Source organism: Rhopalosiphum maidis, chromosome 2 (genome assembly GCF_003676215.2).
Source record: "Rhopalosiphum maidis isolate BTI-1 chromosome 2, ASM367621v3, whole genome shotgun sequence".
Lineage (NCBI taxonomy): Eukaryota > Metazoa > Arthropoda > Insecta > Hemiptera > Aphididae > Rhopalosiphum > Rhopalosiphum maidis.
The window spans coordinates 9767827-9788677 of NC_040878.1; the positions used below are offsets into that span (position 1 = coordinate 9767827).

General features: G+C 24.0%; 1 protein-coding gene across 1 annotated transcript; it reads left to right on the forward strand.

Annotated features, from left to right (window-relative positions):
- The first annotated feature begins 1952 nt into the window (after window positions 1-1952).
- Window positions 1953-14436, forward strand: LOC113551695 (casein kinase I). The gene is made up of 12 exons (XM_026954092.1): window positions 1953-2476; window positions 10002-10042; window positions 10178-10247; window positions 10380-10546; window positions 10654-10768; window positions 10869-10988; window positions 11399-11569; window positions 11628-11776; window positions 13034-13114; window positions 13500-13589; window positions 13654-13760; window positions 13824-14436. The coding sequence occupies exons 1-12, from the start codon at window positions 2272-2274 to the stop codon at window positions 13873-13875; spliced, it is 1368 nt and encodes a 455-aa protein (XP_026809893.1). The 5' UTR covers window positions 1953-2271; the 3' UTR covers window positions 13876-14436.
- The last annotated feature ends 6415 nt before the right edge of the window (window positions 14437-20851 follow it).

Consider the following 20851-nt stretch of genomic DNA (forward strand, 5'->3'; position numbering starts at 1 on the left):
AATCCAATTTCCTATTGGCCATTTCCATTTTTGAATATGGAGCATTTTTCTATCCCAAAAAGTGATGATAAAAAAAACACACATATTATTGTAAAATTAATACATTTATCGCTCCCCTCAGAATCTTAAAGGTAGGCAAGTGGGTACTGCTGTTCAGTACATTATTGGTATCGAGTGGAACGTGTGGATCACGGTTATGTTTGTTAAATTTGTATTCAATGATATATCAATATAATATGTATTATTCTACATAGATATACGAAAAACATTTGAGTGGAGTCGGTTAATATAAATAGCACCAAGTATTATATATTTCATGATAACATTAACATGATGTATAAGTTATTTAAATCATTTATTTTTCTCTTAGTGAATACAGTATTAGATATACCTACAGTGGGTTGATATAATTTTTTCCCGAAAATATTGCATTTATTATTTTATTATATTTGTTTATATCAACTCTATATAGGTATAAGTAACTCAAAATGTATTAACACCTTTCTGTTACAATATCATAAAATAATAAAAATTAATTTTATATTATAAATCGATAATATATTAAAATAAATACAAAATGCCAATGCTTCTAGAAAAATTCATAATAATAATAATGGACGCAATAGTTTTAAATCCTTACGATTAATATTTTTGAATTCTAATAAAATAATAAACATCGTTATTAATCGTTTAAATAATTATAATTTCGTCCAAATTTCAACTTAAAATGTGTTTTAAAAAATAAAAAAAAAATAATAAAACCAATATTAACAGACAGTAAATAAATTTATCACGTGCTGGGTGTTACCATTGGGTAATTCCCAAAATCAGAATATTCATTATTGCTTGTTGTATTCTTTTATCTCATCTAATTAATGTGCATATTTGTTGTATAGATTGTAGATTGTCTTTTTACTCAATAAAAAAAAAAAAAAAGTGTTTCGATATTTAGACAATAATTGAAGTTAAATATTTTTAGATTTTATGATTCCAATATAAATTAATTATGACTATAATTTTATTAGGTAGGTATCGCGTTATTACATCTTAAAAACTTGTACCTAAATAAAAAGATGTTTTTTTGTATTTCTAACCACAAATAGTTAGCCATTTTTTGCGATTTCTACGAATTTTCTCATAATTTTAACTTTTAATCCATAAAAAATTACGCGTATGTATTTTTTATTATTTCTATACAGATATAATATAGGAACAACTTTGTAGGATCTTATTATGATGCTAATTTTTCAAGCAATTCTACCATATAAATAAATTTTATTCAACCTTTTTAGAAAAAAACTAAAAAAATTGAAAAATTCCTCCACCTATAAATAGCCGAAATATTAAAAAAAAATTTCATAAACATAAAACTATAATAGAAACGTATAAACATTTGGTGAACATTTTAAGTAATTACGGTTATCATATAAAAATCGATATTGTCGAAAATTACAATACTTTCCATACTTGATTTTAAATATATTTTTTTTAATAATTAAATTGTTAAATTGTATTAAAATGTAATTTTATTTAAATTTGTACGGGACATCGACCGGTGTTCAATCCTAAACCAGATTGCCAGATCGACGCCGCTCGTAAATAGACGTCAGTGTTAGACACAAAAAATACATGAAAAATAATAATTATTAATTTATCAGTAGGTATGATAATATGTGACTACGACGAAATATGAAAAATAGCTGAAATAGTACATAATGTAGAAAAGTAATTAGTAAAAGCATGAAAACTTGAATAATAAGATAGTTGGTTTTTCAGAATTAACAATAATAAAAAAAAAATTGTGCATAACTAAATTGTATTCTCTTTGCACTCGGCGATACTACTGCCCTCTAGTGCAATTGATACCGAAACACATGTTTAGTGAATGTATATATGTAATATGAATATACATACACACACACTTTTATGTAATATATATATAATTTTTTTAATCAGTCACAAAAAATGGAGAGTTTCAGCTGCAATTGTTTCGTTTTCAATTTTATTAAATTTCAACACGGTTAACCGTATGTTTTAATATAACTATTGTTTTTTAATTAGTCTATAGTTAAACAAGAAGAATGCAGTCATAAAACCGGCGTTCTGTTTCGGTTTGCGAATTAAATTTTTGTAAAAAAAATTAATGCAATGATAACAGTGTTTATTGTCTTGGGTCACAACGTGTGAACGCCAGGGAATTTTAATAAATTTTGGCGTACAATGAGCTAAAATTGGCCAATTTTCGTTGAGGAATATATACAATCAGGTGCCATGCAGAAAAGGGACCGGGAGAAGGAACAAAACGGTAAGGATGACAAGCGCGGTGGAAAATCCACTGGATCGAGGGCAATGCATTCAGCAGTTGCCGGACGACATGGCTTGTCATCATCAGCCAACTCTAGTGTACTCATGGTTGGTCCAAATTTCCGTGTTGGCAAGAAGATTGGCTGTGGAAATTTTGGGGAACTAAGACTTGGTAAATAGAATATTATAAATATCACTATATACTGCTTAATGACATACATCTTATTTAGATTGGTCTATTTATTGTTGTTTTGAAATAATATGGTATAAATGTATTAGGTATATTGATTATTGGCATAAAGAAAGAAACTAAATGTATAGTTAATCTGTATTTCAATGTACTTATAGTTCACTATTGGAATGTAGAGTTTGATAGAATTCATGACATAAAATTTGAATTTAATGTAGGCATAACTACTACATCAGGGTTGAATAATTATAAGGTTTTTTTTTTGGTAATGTAGATATTTGTGTTTATTTTCAAACTTAATTAATCAATAAATCATTGAAGATAATTAACCATTTGAAAATATTTATTTAGTTTTGAAACCAGACGTTTAAGACAATTTAGTTTTAATTAAAATAAAATGTTATCACTTATAATTAATTTAATTCATAATTGGCTAATTTAAGACATACTATAATCTAGTTTAATACTTTAGGGGTTAGTCATACATAACCACCCTTAAAATCATTGAAGCCATCCAACACTTAAAACAATTTGACTGTATCATATCTTAAAAATTATTTGTTTCTAAGTTGGTTAGATGTCTTGGCTCCTCTAAATATTTTGATTTAATAATTCTAATGAATAGACTTTAAAAAGAGAAGATATACAATGACTTTATCTAGTTCCAAGATCCAATAATTTATATTAGGTACTATCAACTATTTTAAAACACCAAGAATATTTGGTTATTTTTATTTTTTTATGCACACTTGGTTTATTTGTTTGTTTTTTATTTAATTTTGATGTAATTTTATAATTTAGATATTTTATCTAGATTAAATAAAGTATATTAATACAATTATAAGTAATAATCCTTTTGTTATAAAATGTTTCAAAAAATTACAATAAAATCCTTGAGAAAATACTATTAAATTAATTTCTTAAAAATGCAGAATAAAATTATGTTTAAATGTCTGTTTTACCTATTTTTAGTATTGTAAAAATAAGCTAGAAAGCAAAATTAAGTAAATAAAAAAAATCAAGACTTATCCGTTAGTTGAAAAATACATTATTTACAACTACTTAGCAGCTAGCACCCTTCTACAAAAAATATTATAAAACAATGATACAATCAATTATCTTACAATAAATACAATCTAGCTAACAAATTTATCTTTTGCTATATGAAGCAGTTAAATTACAATTTTATTTGTATGTGCATTTTTATGACCAATTCAGGATTTTAGGAATAAAGTAATTCGACGGTTATTCAAAGGAAAAATAAGTTAACTATTTCCATATTAGTTAGTTATTTTCGATATGTATTGAATTTTCGAAAACAAATAATGAAACTACAATATACTTTGATAGAAAATATACAGATATATACTAAATGACCAAATTATCAAATATAAATATCAAAAAATGACAATAAGGAAAAATAAAGATTTCACCATTACATTCTTTATTAGTTCACAAATCAAATTTCTATAGCCAAGTAACATACTAGAAAAAAAAATATATTCAAATGTTTTAAGTTCTGAACCTAATTATAATTACCACATATTGCATGCCTAGTAGAAATAGTAAAAGTAAGAAATAACAATTAGGTACCTGACAAACTGCCTATTACCTAATCTTATCTAAGATTGTACAAGGAATAAATTACAGTTCATAATAAAGTTTAAAAATAATTTATACCTATCTCAAAATTGTATACACTTATACAATAACCTTTAAGACTCTTAAGTATTATGTTATACCTGATGATATATGTATAAATATATAATGCTACATTAAATTATTAACAAATGTCGTCTATGCATATTATTTTTAGAAATGTAATGTATTACTCGAGGTATTGTTACTAAAAAAAAATTATAAATTTCTTTATTTATGAAAGAAGTGTGTATAAAATATTATTTTATTTATGTATTAAATATTGGGTTTTTTTATAAGTTTCCTCATAGTTTTCATCATACATAACTAGATTAACTAGATTATATCTATTTATTATTTTTGAGATTACTCATATTATACATTTTTAACTAACATATTTTTTAATGTTCTTGCATTTAATTTATATTGTGTAAGTTATATTTAGAAATATGTTGGTTCTTTCTTATGTTTATGCAATATTATTAAATACTACTATTTAAAATTATTATTTTTTTTTTCATAGTTGAATTTAAAACTATTCGGGATAATTTTATCAATATAAGTTAGTTTTATCAGTTATCTCAGATTCATTTAATCAGCATGTTTATGTTTTTGTGATAATTTAAATTTTTTGCTTAAACTATTCTTAAATTTAAATTCTCTAAAGTTGTCAATACATAAAATTATTAAATATAAAATAGGTATGCTGTGTCTATACATATAATATGCTTCTAGTAAGACATACAATTTTGGCTTTTGTAAGAAGCAAGAAATCTAATAATTATGCTTTAACAGTGGTTAACAATTTAATTTCTGTTTAAATTGTTGTTTGAAGTGGTTCAAAACTGTCAAGTAGCTCTATATATCAATTGAAAAATTCATCTAGTTCCTTCTAGATATTTTAGGCAGATAGGTAATTTTTTTATTATCCCACAAATATCTATAAGAGTAAAGGAAATTACTGTCAAACTTATAGTCTTTAACAAAATTGATTTTGATGAACTTATTGTAAATTATATACTTGTATTATTATAATTTTTATATTTTGCTTAGATGCATATTACATATATAGTCATAGCATTTTAATTTTTTAATTTAAGAATAGAGTGACTTAGTAGGCTATATCATCGGTTTTGACACATACTGTCACCGGTTTGTACTCTGGCCACGGGTGACTTCTCTCTTTGGTCAACTGTTTAAGGGGTGAGGCCATAACCCCCCTATTGAACATGGTAGAAACCTATGGGTGTCCAACTAGAAATTCTGCCAAATAGGCATCCAAACTTATGCCTCTAGGCCTACTCCCTAATTAGTACTATACGAACAAAAAAAAATTGAATAATAAAATTGAATGTTACTATTTGATGTGTTATTATATAATAACGATCTAAGAATATTATTGAAGGTTATCTATATCTATTTCATGGTAGGATTCTGAAGTTAAATAATGTTTATTTTAAAATATTTAAGATCTAATTAAAAGTACTTATCTATTACTTTTTCTAATTGTTTAAACTTGTAGTTTTAGCTGTACAGTTTTTAGAACAGGAGTCTCCAATTTTTTTTAAAAATGTATTAGTAATAAATTAAAAACAATGAAAACTAATATATTATTTTCAAAACATTAATTTGTTTGACCATAAGTTGAAAACTCTTACTATAGAATATTAAGATTAGAATTTAATGCAATGGCCAATGTTACTGTTATATTCAATATTAATGTTTCAAACATTACATTAAAAGTGGTTTTTATTAGTAATTACATTTTTTTTAATGTTTTAGTTTAATAATTGGCTGGTCTTCTGTCCAGTGAATTCTTAAGTTAGATAGATTATATACTATATATTAAGATTAAAATTTGCTTTATATTGTTTTTCAAATGTCAAGATAATAATTCTTGAGGTAATGTTCTTAGTACATAGTATCTTTATTATTATTGTGTATTCATTTTTTGGTAAAAATATTTATCCTATATATTTCCAAAATATGTAGTTGCATAAAATTATTATTCAAGAGAATATTAAACATATACTCTGTAGCTTGTTTTAAACTTTTTAAACCATGAAAAAATAAAATAACTAAAATGTGGTAGTCAAAATATTTTAATACTTATACCATAAATAATATTAACATTAACTAATAATTTTGTTGATTGATACATAAAGTTTATATTACAAAATATTTAAAATTTTAATGTTTTAAAATGGATTATTCTATTATTTTTTTGGATTAAATATAAATACATTACCTATGTATATACTTAGAATAATATATTAAATTATACTTGAACTCATAATAAAAGGATTGTTTTATTAATCCTTTTAAACATTAGCAAAGTGACCCGTAACATTTTTTTTTTAAGTTTTGTCGTATTTATTGATTCTATTTCAATTTTAATTTCTAATGTTATTCTATGTGACTTAAATATAGTTCTTACTTATTTTACTAGTAACTATAACCAATATTAAGAAATTTTCAGTAATAATATTCTTATGAAATAAATTAATAAACTATATTTATAAGTTATAATAAGGGTATTTATTGTATAAAGGAAATACATGCTAAACATTTTTGAATAAATAAGGTGTCTGGGTTTTACTGATTGAGTATTAAAATTATCTTTGGCTTCAGATTATATTAAAATTATCAATAAAATGTAGACTGTGAATTAAAATAATTAAAAATAGATTTTTAAATTTAAACAGCTGAAAAATAAATTAGAAATAAAAAATTATTTTTTGGTTTATTGGTGGTTATATATGTTTTTTATTTTCTAATGAAAAAAAATCTATTTAATAAGTATTTAAAAAATTATGATTCTTTTAAGTTATTATTGCCCTTAAAACTTAATTTGCTTACATAGCTTTATTACTTTTTAAGAAAACAAAATTAAAAAATGAATTCTTTATACTAAGATTTTCATTAATTTAATTTAATCTAATGTAATAAATAATTATTTAAGATTTAAACAATAAATTATGTTTTTCCTTACACCATAAAATATAAGGCTAGGTATATAAAGTGTATAAATTATTACTAAATATCCATCAATTCATCAATTAATAATCATTGAAAATAATTTTGAATTATAATATTTGTAAGTATATAATAAAATAATTATTATTTCTAGAGCTCAAGATAACTTGCTATAACTTATTTTGATCTAAAAAGAGATTTCCATGTACTATATACATTCATAAATTATAATTTTGTTATATTTTCAGAATATAATCTATCTATGCTTGATAAGGTTTGTCCTTATTGCTTACTTTATTTACCTTGTTGACATTCTTTATAAAGATCAAGAGAATAAGACCAGGACTTGATGCAAACATTTACATTGTATGTTTGTCATCATTTATATTTTTCATACATAGCTTTATAACCAGCTAACATTTTATTTACACCATTTACTGTTGGAATATTTCTGACACATCACCTAGTTTGGGGGTGAAACCTTTCAAGATTTTGGTTACATCACAAAGTCTGAATTATCAAATGTATTATTTTTGTTCGTTCTAGTTTCTGTTACTAATAAATAATATTATTATACATTTACATAAACCTATTTATGAAAATATATAATTCTGAAAAGTAAATACAATTCAATGAAATCAATTAAAGAGTTTAACAAGAACAATAAGTATTATAAAATGAGATTAGTATGAATTGTTTGGTTAGGTTAGTAATTCAGTAATTTGTACGCATGTATTTCTCTATAATACAAAAAAGTTTTCAAAATATTATTTAATGTTCAATGATTGGCATTATAATTAAAAACATTAATTTAAAAAAAATAATTGAGTATTTAGAATAGTATAAAAAATCCCCATAGTCATGCCCCCACCGTGCTTAAATGTATGTCATTTTATTTGAAACAGAGTGTCTGATAATCAGTTATGGTTACTAAAGGATGAGTCTATAGAGGAGGAGGCAAAGCTGTATTTTTATTAATTTTATAAGTTAATGGGAACATTATTTTAAAATATCCCAATTGACAGAATAAATTAACAATTAAAAAAATAACATTATAAGTATATTTATTAATAATTACTATGAATCATAATTACTATAAATTAAGCAGTTATTAAAATACAAATTAAATTAATAAAAGAACTAGTAAATCAAAATGTTATCATATTTATTTTATTACAATTGAATGTTCATTTTAAAAACACAGCGCTAAAACTAGCTGCATTGAGAAAAAAAATAGAAACTGTGGATACTTTCTATATCAAACGATTTTTGAGAATCAAATAGTTGTTTTAATCAATTAAATTATAACTTTTGTTGGCAATATTTTTTTATCCTAAAACTTCTGAGTTACATAGTATTTGTCTTTGGCATTTTTTTAATGTGATGGGTTGTATAAAGCATAATAATGTTACTAATTAAAATTAAGTTACAACAATAATAGGCTATAGGTAGGTATGTTGATTTTAATTTAGTTTCATAAAATTGTGTATTTTTAATATATTCTGTAAATATTATATATATCAATATGTTTAATTAAAACTATTTTTGTTCATTTATGTATTATATGAAAAAAAAACAATTGAAATGATCATTATTTAATATTTATGCCTTATTTGGACATATTATTTTACTGCAATAATTGTTTACCAACTAACCCAAAGACCCTTTGCCAGGTAAATACATTTCCCTTTAGTCAATAATATTTAAGCCTATTTTAATGTTAGTATAATTTTTATTTTTACTTACAAAATGCAAGTTACTGTCAACCTTTTTTTATGTTAAAATGTTTAATTATAATTTATAGTTTTTTAAATCCGTAAATTATATTATTGTATTAGGCAGTGTAATAATAACAATTAATATTTTAATCTAGCTAAATCTATTTTAATTTTAAAATATTTTATGCAAAATAATTGTTAAGTTATACCAAAGATCTCCAATTTTAGGCCTGTCCAACTTTTTGAACGAGACAGTTAAACTTATCTTGAACTCAAAGATTCTACCTATAGTTCTTGTAAGGAAATCAGTAAAATTATAGATAATGATAGATAGAAATAATAAAATAATTTTTTTCAATCTTATTAGGTCTCTATTCACCTCCAAACAACTGGCAATGTCAAAACATATTTTAAATTAGGTTTGTTGTATATATATAAAAAAAAAGGTTAAAATCTCTCGAGTTAGACATTAATAGTTTTTAATTGTTGGCATATTAAAGAAATTTTACAAATAATTTTATGGTTGATCATAAAGTTTCTATGCTTGGTAATTTGATTTTGAATAATAATCACAACTCGCAAGCACCAAGGTGGAATCTTAGTTCTTCAAAAACTCATTTAACTATACTTAAAATTCATCTATACCTTTGAAAATGAAATATATAGGTAATGAATATCTTATTGTCTAATATTTTAATGATAATTTTTTATAAAAAGAATTATTTTCTTGTCTCAAATAATAATATGTGACTAAGATGTCTACTAAATACATTACCTAAACTGTTTTTTGTGTAAAATATTTTAATTATAATTTTTTAAGTTAGGAAAATTTATATTTAATTTAATAATAACAAAAAACTTATGAATAATAATATTAAAGATTGTTTATTAAAGGACCATTGATATTTTTAAATTAAATGACAAATATATATATATATATACATTTATTTATTCATAATCTTTAAATAATATTTTAAAATTAATTTAAATAATTAACTGTTTTAAATGTGATTTTAACCTTACGTTAATATTAATAATGCTATTGACTAGTTACACATAATTTTTAAGTTATAAAAAAACACCATACCAAAATAATTTTCAAAATTAACATGGTTTTTAATGTTTAATTATTTTGTGTATTATATATTGTTTAATATCTATTTTTATTTTTTCAGGAAAAAACTTATATACAAATGAACATGTGGCAATAAAAATGGTAAGAATCATGTTATTATAATTAATAAAACAGCACAATTTAAATAATGGCTAGGTAGTAGATACTTGTGTATTCAATAACTTAAATAGGTGTATGTTTAATTAATTTTCTAATTTGTTTTTTCATATATCTTAGGAGCCAATGAAATCCAAAGCGCCTCAATTGCATTTGGAATATCGCTTTTATAAATTACTTGGATCTCATGGTAAAGATAAAGATACTCAGAAAATATTTTTATTTTTTATTTTTATTAGTTTTGAAACACTGATAGCAAAAATATAAAATTTAATAAATTTTTAAATTGCATTAACATAATAATATTTGTTTAATTCCACAGCTCCTGCTTTCTTCTCAGATGGCATACCAGAAGTATTTTTTTTTGGTCCATGTGGCAAGTATAATGCTTTAGTCATGGAACTCCTTGGTCCCAGTCTTGAGGACTTATTTGATATGTGTGGGCGTGAGTTTTCGCTCAAAACTGTTCTCATGATTGCCACCCAATTGGTAATTGTTATATATTATTTTTTTTGATGACAATAAATCTAATTTTTTTGGTTTTAATTACAGTTTTTGGTATAGTTATTAACTATTTTTTTGTATTTTTTTTATAGCTGCACAGGATAGAATATGTTCACGGTCGACATCTTATATACAGAGATGTTAAACCAGAAAACTTTCTCATTGGTCGCACTTCAACAAAAAAGGATAAAACTATTCATATTATAGGTATAACGATATATTTTACTGAAGAAATTTAGAATACAAGTTCCAAATTTGTTTGCACTCATAAGCTATTTTGATTAATATAAATAATATTTTATTATAGATTTTGGTTTAGCTAAAGAATACATAGATTTAGAAACAAATAAACATATACCATACCGGGAACATAAAAGTTTAACTGGTACAGCAAGATATATGAGTATAAACACACATTTAGGAAAAGGTATATAATTATTACATTTTTTTAATAGATTATATATTTTTCAGGTTCTTTTAACCATTAACTATGTGTTAGGTTCATCAATTTATTCAAGAACCTTAAGTAATAAAATAAAAATAAGAATTTATTGATAATTACTTGTTAAATAGTATAAAATATATTAAATATTACTCAATGCTTAACAAATTAAAAGTATTGGTTTGTTGAAAAACATAATATTGCTATTAAAAAGTTTTTACTTAGCAGCAAATGAATAAAATAATAATATATTTTATTTTAAGTTTATTAACTTTTATAATTTTATGATTAAGTTAAAATATTATATCTACTACCTTTGATTTTTAATAGCTTAAATTATTTTTTTTATATATGTTTATATAAAATATACAATAAGTTCATATGGTTTCTTACAGAACAAAGTCGGCGAGATGATTTAGAAGCTCTTGGGCATATGTTTATGTACTTTTTACGGGGCTCATTACCATGGCAAGGCTTAAAAGCTGATACACTCAAAGAAAGATATCAAAAAATTGGTGATACAAAACGAGCCACTCCTATAGAAGTTTTGTGTGATGGATATCCCGGTATTTATTGATGTATATGAAATGGTTTTAGTTCTAATCAATTTAAATATATTTTTAGAGGAAATGGCTCAGTATTTACGTTATGTTAGACGATTGGATTTCTTTGAGACACCAGATTATGAATATTTGCGTACACTATTCAAAAATTTGTTTGAGAAAAAAGGTTATGTTAATGACTCTGAATTTGATTGGACGGGCAAAACAATGGTATGTTATGTTTTTTTTTTTATAGAATATGCTTTTTTTAAATTTAAAAAAAAAATTAATTTCTGACGAGTTATAAGTTTAATGCATGAATATCAAAAACATTAATTAAAAACTATGTATTTCTAAAATAAATGTACTATGCGTCCCCAAATAGACAAGTGTAGTTATCACTTTATTTTATATCATATGATAAAGATTTTAAATAAATTTAAATCTTACAATTTTGGTTGTATATATATTATTAAATGAAATAAAAACATTGATGGAAAAGTTATGAATAAAATGATTAATGAATTAAAAAATGTATCAATCAGTATAAAATGAAAGGAATATGCTCTGAAAGCAAAAAAAAAACTTAAAATATGCATTTATATGCTAAATAAAATTTAAAAACCAGCTTTATCTTAGCATAAAACAATATCTATTTCCTACTTTGTTATTTTTGTGATTGTGCAGAATAAATGCAAATGCTACAAATCCTCTGTCTTTGTAATAAGTAACTAATTAAAAATTATGAAAAGTAAATGATTATAAATAATCAAAAAAAGAAAAGAAATGTGTAGTTAATATTATTTTAATTTTACAAATTATTTATTAGATATTTTATTAATTTACATTATTTATTGTATTATTGTGAATTAAATTAGTATAAATATTAAATTTGTTAGTTAGACCTAATGCTTATAACACATTTAAAATTAAAATCCACAACTAAGATTATTATTTATTTTGAGCTCATAAATTTTGCTATTTTAAAATAACATTTTATTTATTTTATTATGCATTAACAGTATAATATTATATCTTGAAGAGATTATTATTTCTTTACAGACATAATAATTTTGGTTCTTTTTACTTTTATTTTTATACTTTCTGTGCATGCTGCATGATTTTTTTTTTGTGTTATCTTATGCTATAAATCAGAAACGTGGCTTGTTTAACATACTTCGCGTTATACGCAACATAACCAATGAAAGTCCTCAAACATCTGAAAGCAATTTGGTAAGTCGCATAGATAACATTTATAGTGGTCATTAAAAATTGTATGGTTTTTTTTTTTGTTTTAAGTATTATGCCTATATTCTGTCCAGACTAAGAGCGCACCGCCTTGGCTGCGGCAACGCTGCCTGTGGAGGGAATACATGCGCGAGTTTTGACCGGTTTTCGTCCGCCGCTCGGTGCGCTCTTAGTCTGGACAGAGTATAAGTATCTGTTGGACTTTAATATAATCATACTTAATAATTTTTATATTTGCAGTGCACATTGGTTGGTTCCATACAGTCCAGTCAAGAAGTTATTTTATCACCAAACAGAGAAAGACAAGTTGCAGGCAACAAGGTACAATTATTCATTAGCTTAAATCATTTTATATTATTGTTAATCAAATCATATTGTATTATTATTAATGTGCAAGGACAATGACGAAATGTCAGTCTACAGTGATGATAATGATGATAATGTATTGTTAATCAATAAGGTATCAATTTCATTAAAGACCATTCAATTTTTTTTATCCTGCTAACACCGTTGTACATAGTACAAACCATAAATATATGCATAATATTTATTTTATTTATTTAATACCAGTAGAATCATTCCTGTAAAAATTACGTAAGCAATTATGTAACAAATTGTCATCTCTCATTAAATGCTAATAAACATTTATTAATAAAATTTAATGTTACATTTTTGAGTTATTATTTACATTATTATACATTTTCAGTCTGGAACAAAAGGTTGGCAAGATGGTTCAAAGCTTCCAGGTCATACATTAGGAAACTTAACCCCTGCTGATCGTCATGGAAGTGTTCAAGTAATTTAATCTAGAATTATTTTATTAAATATTATATTTATTTGTATTTATTTTATACTTAAAGGTGGTAAGCTCGACTAATGGTGAATTGGCAAATGATGATCCAACTGCTGGCCATTCCAATACTCCTATTACAGCACAAGCTGAAACGGAAATTGTTGATGACACTAAGTATGATGAAAAGTTTTGTGCATGCATTTTTAATAATTTATCTAAACCAAATGTTGTTTATAGATGTTGTTGTTTTTTTAAACGTAAAAAGAAGAAAACTCCTCGTCCTAAATGACTAACAGTGGTTAAATGCAGCTCTGAACGAGAAGCTGTCACGCTGTTACGCGCCACCTCGCACTCTAACTCGCGTGACAGTGCCCTAAATGTTCCCGTTCCGACCATTACGTGAGATTGCATTATCCAAAACATTAAATATTATTTTGTATTTAATTTTGAAACATCTCTTTCCTTTTTTTTTTTTTTTTTTTTGTAATTAAATTAATAGGTTACAATATACTTATATCTTTAAAAGAAAAAACATACTAAAATAACATATAATAGACTGTTAGCATTTGGTCACCTGTGCATTCCGTCAACGATCAATTAAAAAATATGATGCCAAAAGATGCTTCAATTGTTGACACTAGTCTTGACACTAGACAGTAAGACAGTGTAATATTCATTTATTGCTTTTTTATTTGTAAAAAATAATATATAAATGTACATGATAAAGAATTATCAAGTAAAGTACATTCATTCACATTCTCTTGTTCAAAAGAAAAAAAGGACTCAGAAGTATAGATTTTATTTGATTGGTTTGCTTATTAAATAAAAATTTTTAATTAATTATGTCAAAAAAATATTAATACTTAAGTTACCTAAGTAGTAATTTTTTATAATATATAAAAATAAATGCGCCCTACATTAGTTCCTGTAAATAATTAAATAAAATACCGTTTCAATTAACTTTTATATTAAAAACAAATATATGTAAAACTATTTATGTTAATTTCAATTAAGTTTTGATTCAGGAACACATCAATCAATACCTCACTTACTTTTTCCTATAACTGCCCATAAAGAGCTTAAGTATATTTTTTTTAATTAAAATTTTTTTTTCTGAGTTCAAGCACTTGGTTCGTCCAGATCGTATAATAAAATTATTATACTATTTATTTAATTATTATTATTATTATTATTATTATATTATTATTATTATTTTGTTACTCAGAATATATTTATGACTTGGGTGAGATTACTGCTCTGTTAAAATTCAATCTAAATATGTACTTTCTATTTTTATTATTTTTTTAAAATTTAATATAACCGTTAATTTTAAATATTTTTCAATTTTAATTTGATGTATTATTGAATAAGATATTGTTATTTATATCCCAAATAAAAATGATACAAATTTTTTGGTTGTTTTGTATTATTATTGAATTAAGTGTATAATTTGAATTAATGATAACTGTAAAACTTAATCATCAAAATATAATTATGTGAATGTTATATTTTCATGCTAATCTCATCACTTAGCATTCAGTTTATTATTATTTTTTTATTTGAGATATTTATTATTATTTAATAAATTAAGTACACATTTAAATTATGGTTTACTATCGAACAATTTTATTCCAATAATAATTCATAAACAGCTGATGAGTAATTTCATCCAAGAGTACTATGAATAAATGTTAAATATTTCAACCTGGTTTTACTAGTGTGAAATGTACAGTAACCGAATGGGTTAATAGTTATTTACCGCATTTTGGAAAATAAACTGATTTATAGAAGTTAAAAAAAGCTTCAATTAATGTAAGCATATGCATTCAATTATCTATGATTCACAAAATGTTAAACAAAATAATTGCTTGTGATGTACAAAATACTTATGTAATATAAATATATTATATAACATTGTGTTTTTTTTTAATTTTTCGAGTAAAAAATATTGTTATGTTCGTGATATGTACATTTTTAGCTAATTTTTAGGTGAAAACATAATTTTACTACTACTATTTAATTTTAAAAAATAATATTTATTATTATAATTTTTTTTTTTTTTTTGATGTTTAGTTTCAAATTTATCATTTAAAATTTTTTTTTAATATAATAAAAATATAAAAATTATTGTGAATTTGATATTATTATTTTTATTATTAATATTATTATTATTATTAAATTATCTTTATATTTGCTTATAGAAAACTAATTATCCAGTTACTGTAAATTTTACTTAGCAAAAGTTATCCTTACACAAAGTATTAAAAAATTTTAAAAAAATTGAGAATTTTATTATATTATGTTGTGATACTTAGTGGTTATAAACTTAAAAAGTATTGATGATAATGATTAATGATATCTGTATTTAATTCTAAATGCATCTAAGCAATGTCTTTTTAAACCAGTGTGTTTACTTTGTATATTGTACCTATATTGTATGTATTATTTATTTTCAATTTTTGGTAAATTAAATGGGCGTAGGTAAGGGGGGTTGGGTATTCAAACACCCTCCGAAATTAAATAAAACAATTGTACATACAAATAAATTATTCATAATTTTATAATATTAATATAGATTTAGACAAAAACCCCCACCGAAAATATTTTCTACCTACGCCCATGGGCGGATAGGCCTACCGGGGAACCGGGCATTTCCCGGTGGGCACCCCTTCGTATTACAATAATGAGACCCTTTTTAGACTTTTTTCATGTGGGGGCCCCTTTTTAGAATTTCCCGATAGGCAAAAAATGGACTATTCGCCCATGCGGCTACACCCATGGTAAATAATCAACATTACCAACTGCTATGTTAAATACTAGGTACTGATTATGTAGTACATATTACTGAAAATTGTACGAATAACGAACTACTGAAACAAACCCATGGCTATGAACTTCATCTTCTAAGTAGTACTGCTCAGTGAATAACAGCTATTCTTTCAATTCTTGATGAGGTGGATTATAGTCTTAGAATATTGGACATTTTCTTAAGAGCCACAAATTTACTTTATATTTTTTGTCGTTTGGTCGAATTTACGAACTAGATTTATGTTATGTTCTACCATTGATTATAGATAGTAAATACTAATATTTACATAAATGGTTCTATATATAAGTTGGTAGGTCGTGGGTATAGTAATCGTAGTATAAACACAATTATGCCATCTTCAAACTTTTTACAACAGGTAAGCAATTCTAACTAACAATAAACATTTTAAAACGTAATACAATATTTTAACTAGGTCACATTCTACTATTCAACAAAATCCGTGATTGGATTCAAATTCGTGCCGAATTAGAACAATGGAAAAAAAATGTACGTACTAACAAAATAACAAATGTCTATAATAGTACTATTGCAGTATTGCCTATGTATTTATTCTATACATACTTTCGCGTAGTAGTACAAGTTGGTATTGAACTTATAAGCTATATTATTTTACATTTAATAAGTCTGATTTTAGAATAGACAATTATAAATTATTATATTATCGATGATATTATATACCGTTATGGCTATATTATTTGGCTTTCTATTATAGTAACCAGCTATATATTTTGTTAATATCTTTAATTATTTATTTGTCAATTGACAACATTTTGATACAATGTAGGTAGTCAGTTAACGTGTAGATATATAATATATTATATATACACAGCGATATTGAAAAAAAAAATGATAATTATTGGAATAACTACTAACATTATTGCATAATGTATTGATAAATTCTATCATTTGCCATTGTTATAATAATTTGGATACCTAGGTACCTAGAAATATTTATTAGTTTTAAACGAATTACTTGTAACTTATATATTATAGTTATTATAATTATTAGCCTATACGAATAGGTTAATGTAGTGAGGTAGGTAGGTACCTACCTATATTATTGTGTTGGGTACATAGATAATAATAACAACTGTTATGTTGTTAAAAATGTTACCTACCTTCGTATCGTTTTATTTTATGGTTAGTATTATTCGTATTAATTTTGAATATCTAATATTTCAAAAATATTTTTTAACTCATCAAATAACATAAATTATCATACTACCCACATAAATAATATAATACATTATGATTGTTTTAAATTCATTGCCATGCAATGAGTTTATAAATTAAATAAGCCGTATTAAAATTATATATTAATCAATTATTTTTAATTTTGTTTAAGATTGCGTAGGTCGCTTAGGTAGGGATCTACGACCTATACGACTTTATTAATTTTATACTTCCGTTCATACCGAGAATTATAGAGTATAAATTCATCAGTTTTGTATAAAATATAATAGATACCTATGGTACCTCATGTATTTTACAAATATAGTCAGGCAATACCTATTGGTAGATTATAAGTAATAATATCATATTATAATTATTTACAATTTATAGCATATCGGTATAGTTATTATAGATATAGATTAAGATTATAAATTACCTATAGACTATTATTATGATTATTTTTAAGTTTGAGTATGTTAATTTCTTTCGATCAATAAATTAAATAGGTAACTATGTAAGTATCAACATTTTTACAAAGGGTTATTAAAATTCATAATATTTTTAATATATTTTGTACCCATCTTTTAAATGACGATGTATGACGTGGTGATAATTAGTTGTTACTTGTTTTTATTTTTGTTATTTTACACGACCCATTACTACGTAAAAAATGCAATACACATTTGCTAAATGCTAACTAGGCATAATATATTATACAATTTAGTTTGTTCGTAGCGCCTGGCGAGTAGGTATTACAGATATTTTTTAACTGATAGTTGGTTGGTCATTAATCATTAATAGACAGCATTATATTATTGTTTTAAGGTTAATGATGGTTATTGGTTAAATTAAACAACATTTTTTTGGAGAATGCAAATTACCTACCAGTTAGGATTTAACCTAATCGAAATACTGAATTAGAAATACCTAGGTACTTACTTACCTATACCTATTGGCTATTGAAATTGCAAATTAATTTTGATATAAAAACAGTCTTATTTGATTAATTTGTTTTCTTTAATATATAAAATATTAACTAGGTATAGTCGGTATAGGTATGTATTGTTTTCGTCTACAGTGAATTATCGTACAGCTTGATATAAATATTAGTGATTAAGTACAGTATTATAATTTATAGTACTATTACAGATTACAGTATTACACTATTATACGTTAGGTACACACAAGTACAAACAATCGAACATAGTGTATACTGATAGAACATCTCGTTGGCTGTTGCATTCTAATGAATTTATTACATTGATTTCGATACTCATAGATTTTAACTAATATTCAAAGGATTAGAAACCCTGTAATTAGGTAATTAGTAAAAGTAAAAATGCTAATTGTTGACATTTATGTAAACCTTTAAATTTTTAATTCATTTTAGGTTACTTACAGTCGTTAGTCGTTGTAGAGGATATCGAAAAACTTAAAAACTGATATCGATACGTTATATAGGTAGACAAGGTTTGTTCCTATTAGTCACTAGATATTGATAGAAGTAGATATAGAACCATTAGAACCGAACTGATGTGTTATTCCTATAATATGCAGTTATACTGTTATACACAATGTTTTTTGTGTACAATAAATTAAAGCTTTAATATTTAGATATAATTAATGCATCAGCCATCAGGCAATTGGTATATAGGTTTAAGACGTTTAAGTATAAGGTACCTATTTTATAGATATATACATTATAGGTACGTGACGTAATATTATACGTATAGTATACGTACGTCTGAAATTCGGGTTATTTATACCTATTATTCAATTATTATTATTTTTCCTTTTTTGCGGAGGAGGGGAAGTAAAGGCTTTAGACGCTTTACTGCTTTAGTAAATATCTAATCATAATTTTTGTTTAACTATCTGTTCTATGGTTCTATTTACCTATAAGTATTATAATTTTTATTGTGTAGCAAACTAACAAATAATAATATTTAGTATTTACAGATATAAGTAGGTACTAGCCACTAGGTAAGTACCTACCTACTTAAATAGTTAGATAAAGCAACAAAAACTATTTTAGTTTGTTTTCAAATAATAGATTCTTTGGCGGATTTCTTAGAAAATTGATTATTATTCCTATTTTTTCTTGGCACTGTAATAAGTTGTAGTCGCGGTGTAATAGTATACTATATTATTTGTGTAGATTGTATAGCTTCTAGCTAATATGGTAATCGGGTAGTGTATAGACATATATTTTGCTATAATACTAATATCTGAATACAACTTATACAACTGCTGTGATGAGCGTAGAGCGTATACATATTACATGTATATACAATATACATAGATAAATTATATTATAAATTATAGTGTATAATTGTAATTACATGCTTTTTTTAAAATTTTTATTTTTAGAAATTTAAAATCTATATAATCAAACATTTTTATAAATAATAAGTATATAATATGATCACTAATCTGTTAATTTACATTTTTACAAGGCATGCATATTGCGTATAGATATAGATAAATGGAGATAGAATATTAGAATCCGCATCTGTTGACGGAATTCATTATAAAGTTAGTTTACTAATTTACTATTACATAGGTACGTACCTTTTTAAATATTATTAACTTATACTTATATTATTTTTTGACTTTAAGTATCATAAAATCATTTGAAAAATAAACTATAAAAATAATTGTTTTAAAAATTAAAAAGGTTTACGGTTCACTGACAATTACTAGTAAATATTTTCATATTCTAATTTATTTAAAATAAGCACCTTTTTTATAATATGTACCTATTGTTCTAGTTTTCTTTACTCATTTAGTCAAAATATTTTTGAAAAATACATCTTATTTATAACCATTAACCACTAATATTATGTTCAAATTTATAGGAAAAAATAATTTCTTAAACGACTAATGGAATCTGCGAAAATATAGTTGTCACTTGTTCCCTTTGCATACCTCCTGCTGTATCTCTGTCTATATCATTGTATAAAATAAAATAATATAATATAATCTGTATCTAATTTTAATGTTTGTACGTTGTACCTCTAGGCTATATAGGCACTATATGTATAGTGTATAAGTACATTGTATAATATATATCTAGCATCTAGCGTGAGTAATAATAAATAGGTTGATTATCTGTATATAATAAAAAAATAAAAGGTTAACATTTAATAAAATATAAATTAATTATTATGTATTTTCGAGCTGATATCTGTTTCACATCTCACACAAACCCAGTATGTAATAGTTTATTATAAAATCAATATTAATAGGTAGATTCTTACCG

What these genes read in the sequence shown, in the direction of transcription:
- LOC113551695 (XM_026954092.1), top strand. Translation starts at nt 2,272, where the DNA reads ATGCAGAAAAGGGACCGGGAGAAGGAACAAAACGGTAAGGATGACAAG. An exon ending in TAAAACTATTCATATTATAG is followed by an intron (nt 10,769 to 10,868) that starts GTATAACGATAT and finishes ATTTTATTATAG; the next exon opens with ATTTTGGTTTAGCTAAAGAA. An exon ending in ATTGGACGGGCAAAACAATG is followed by an intron (nt 11,777 to 13,033) that starts GTATGTTATGTT and finishes TTATATTTGCAG; the next exon opens with TGCACATTGGTTGGTTCCAT.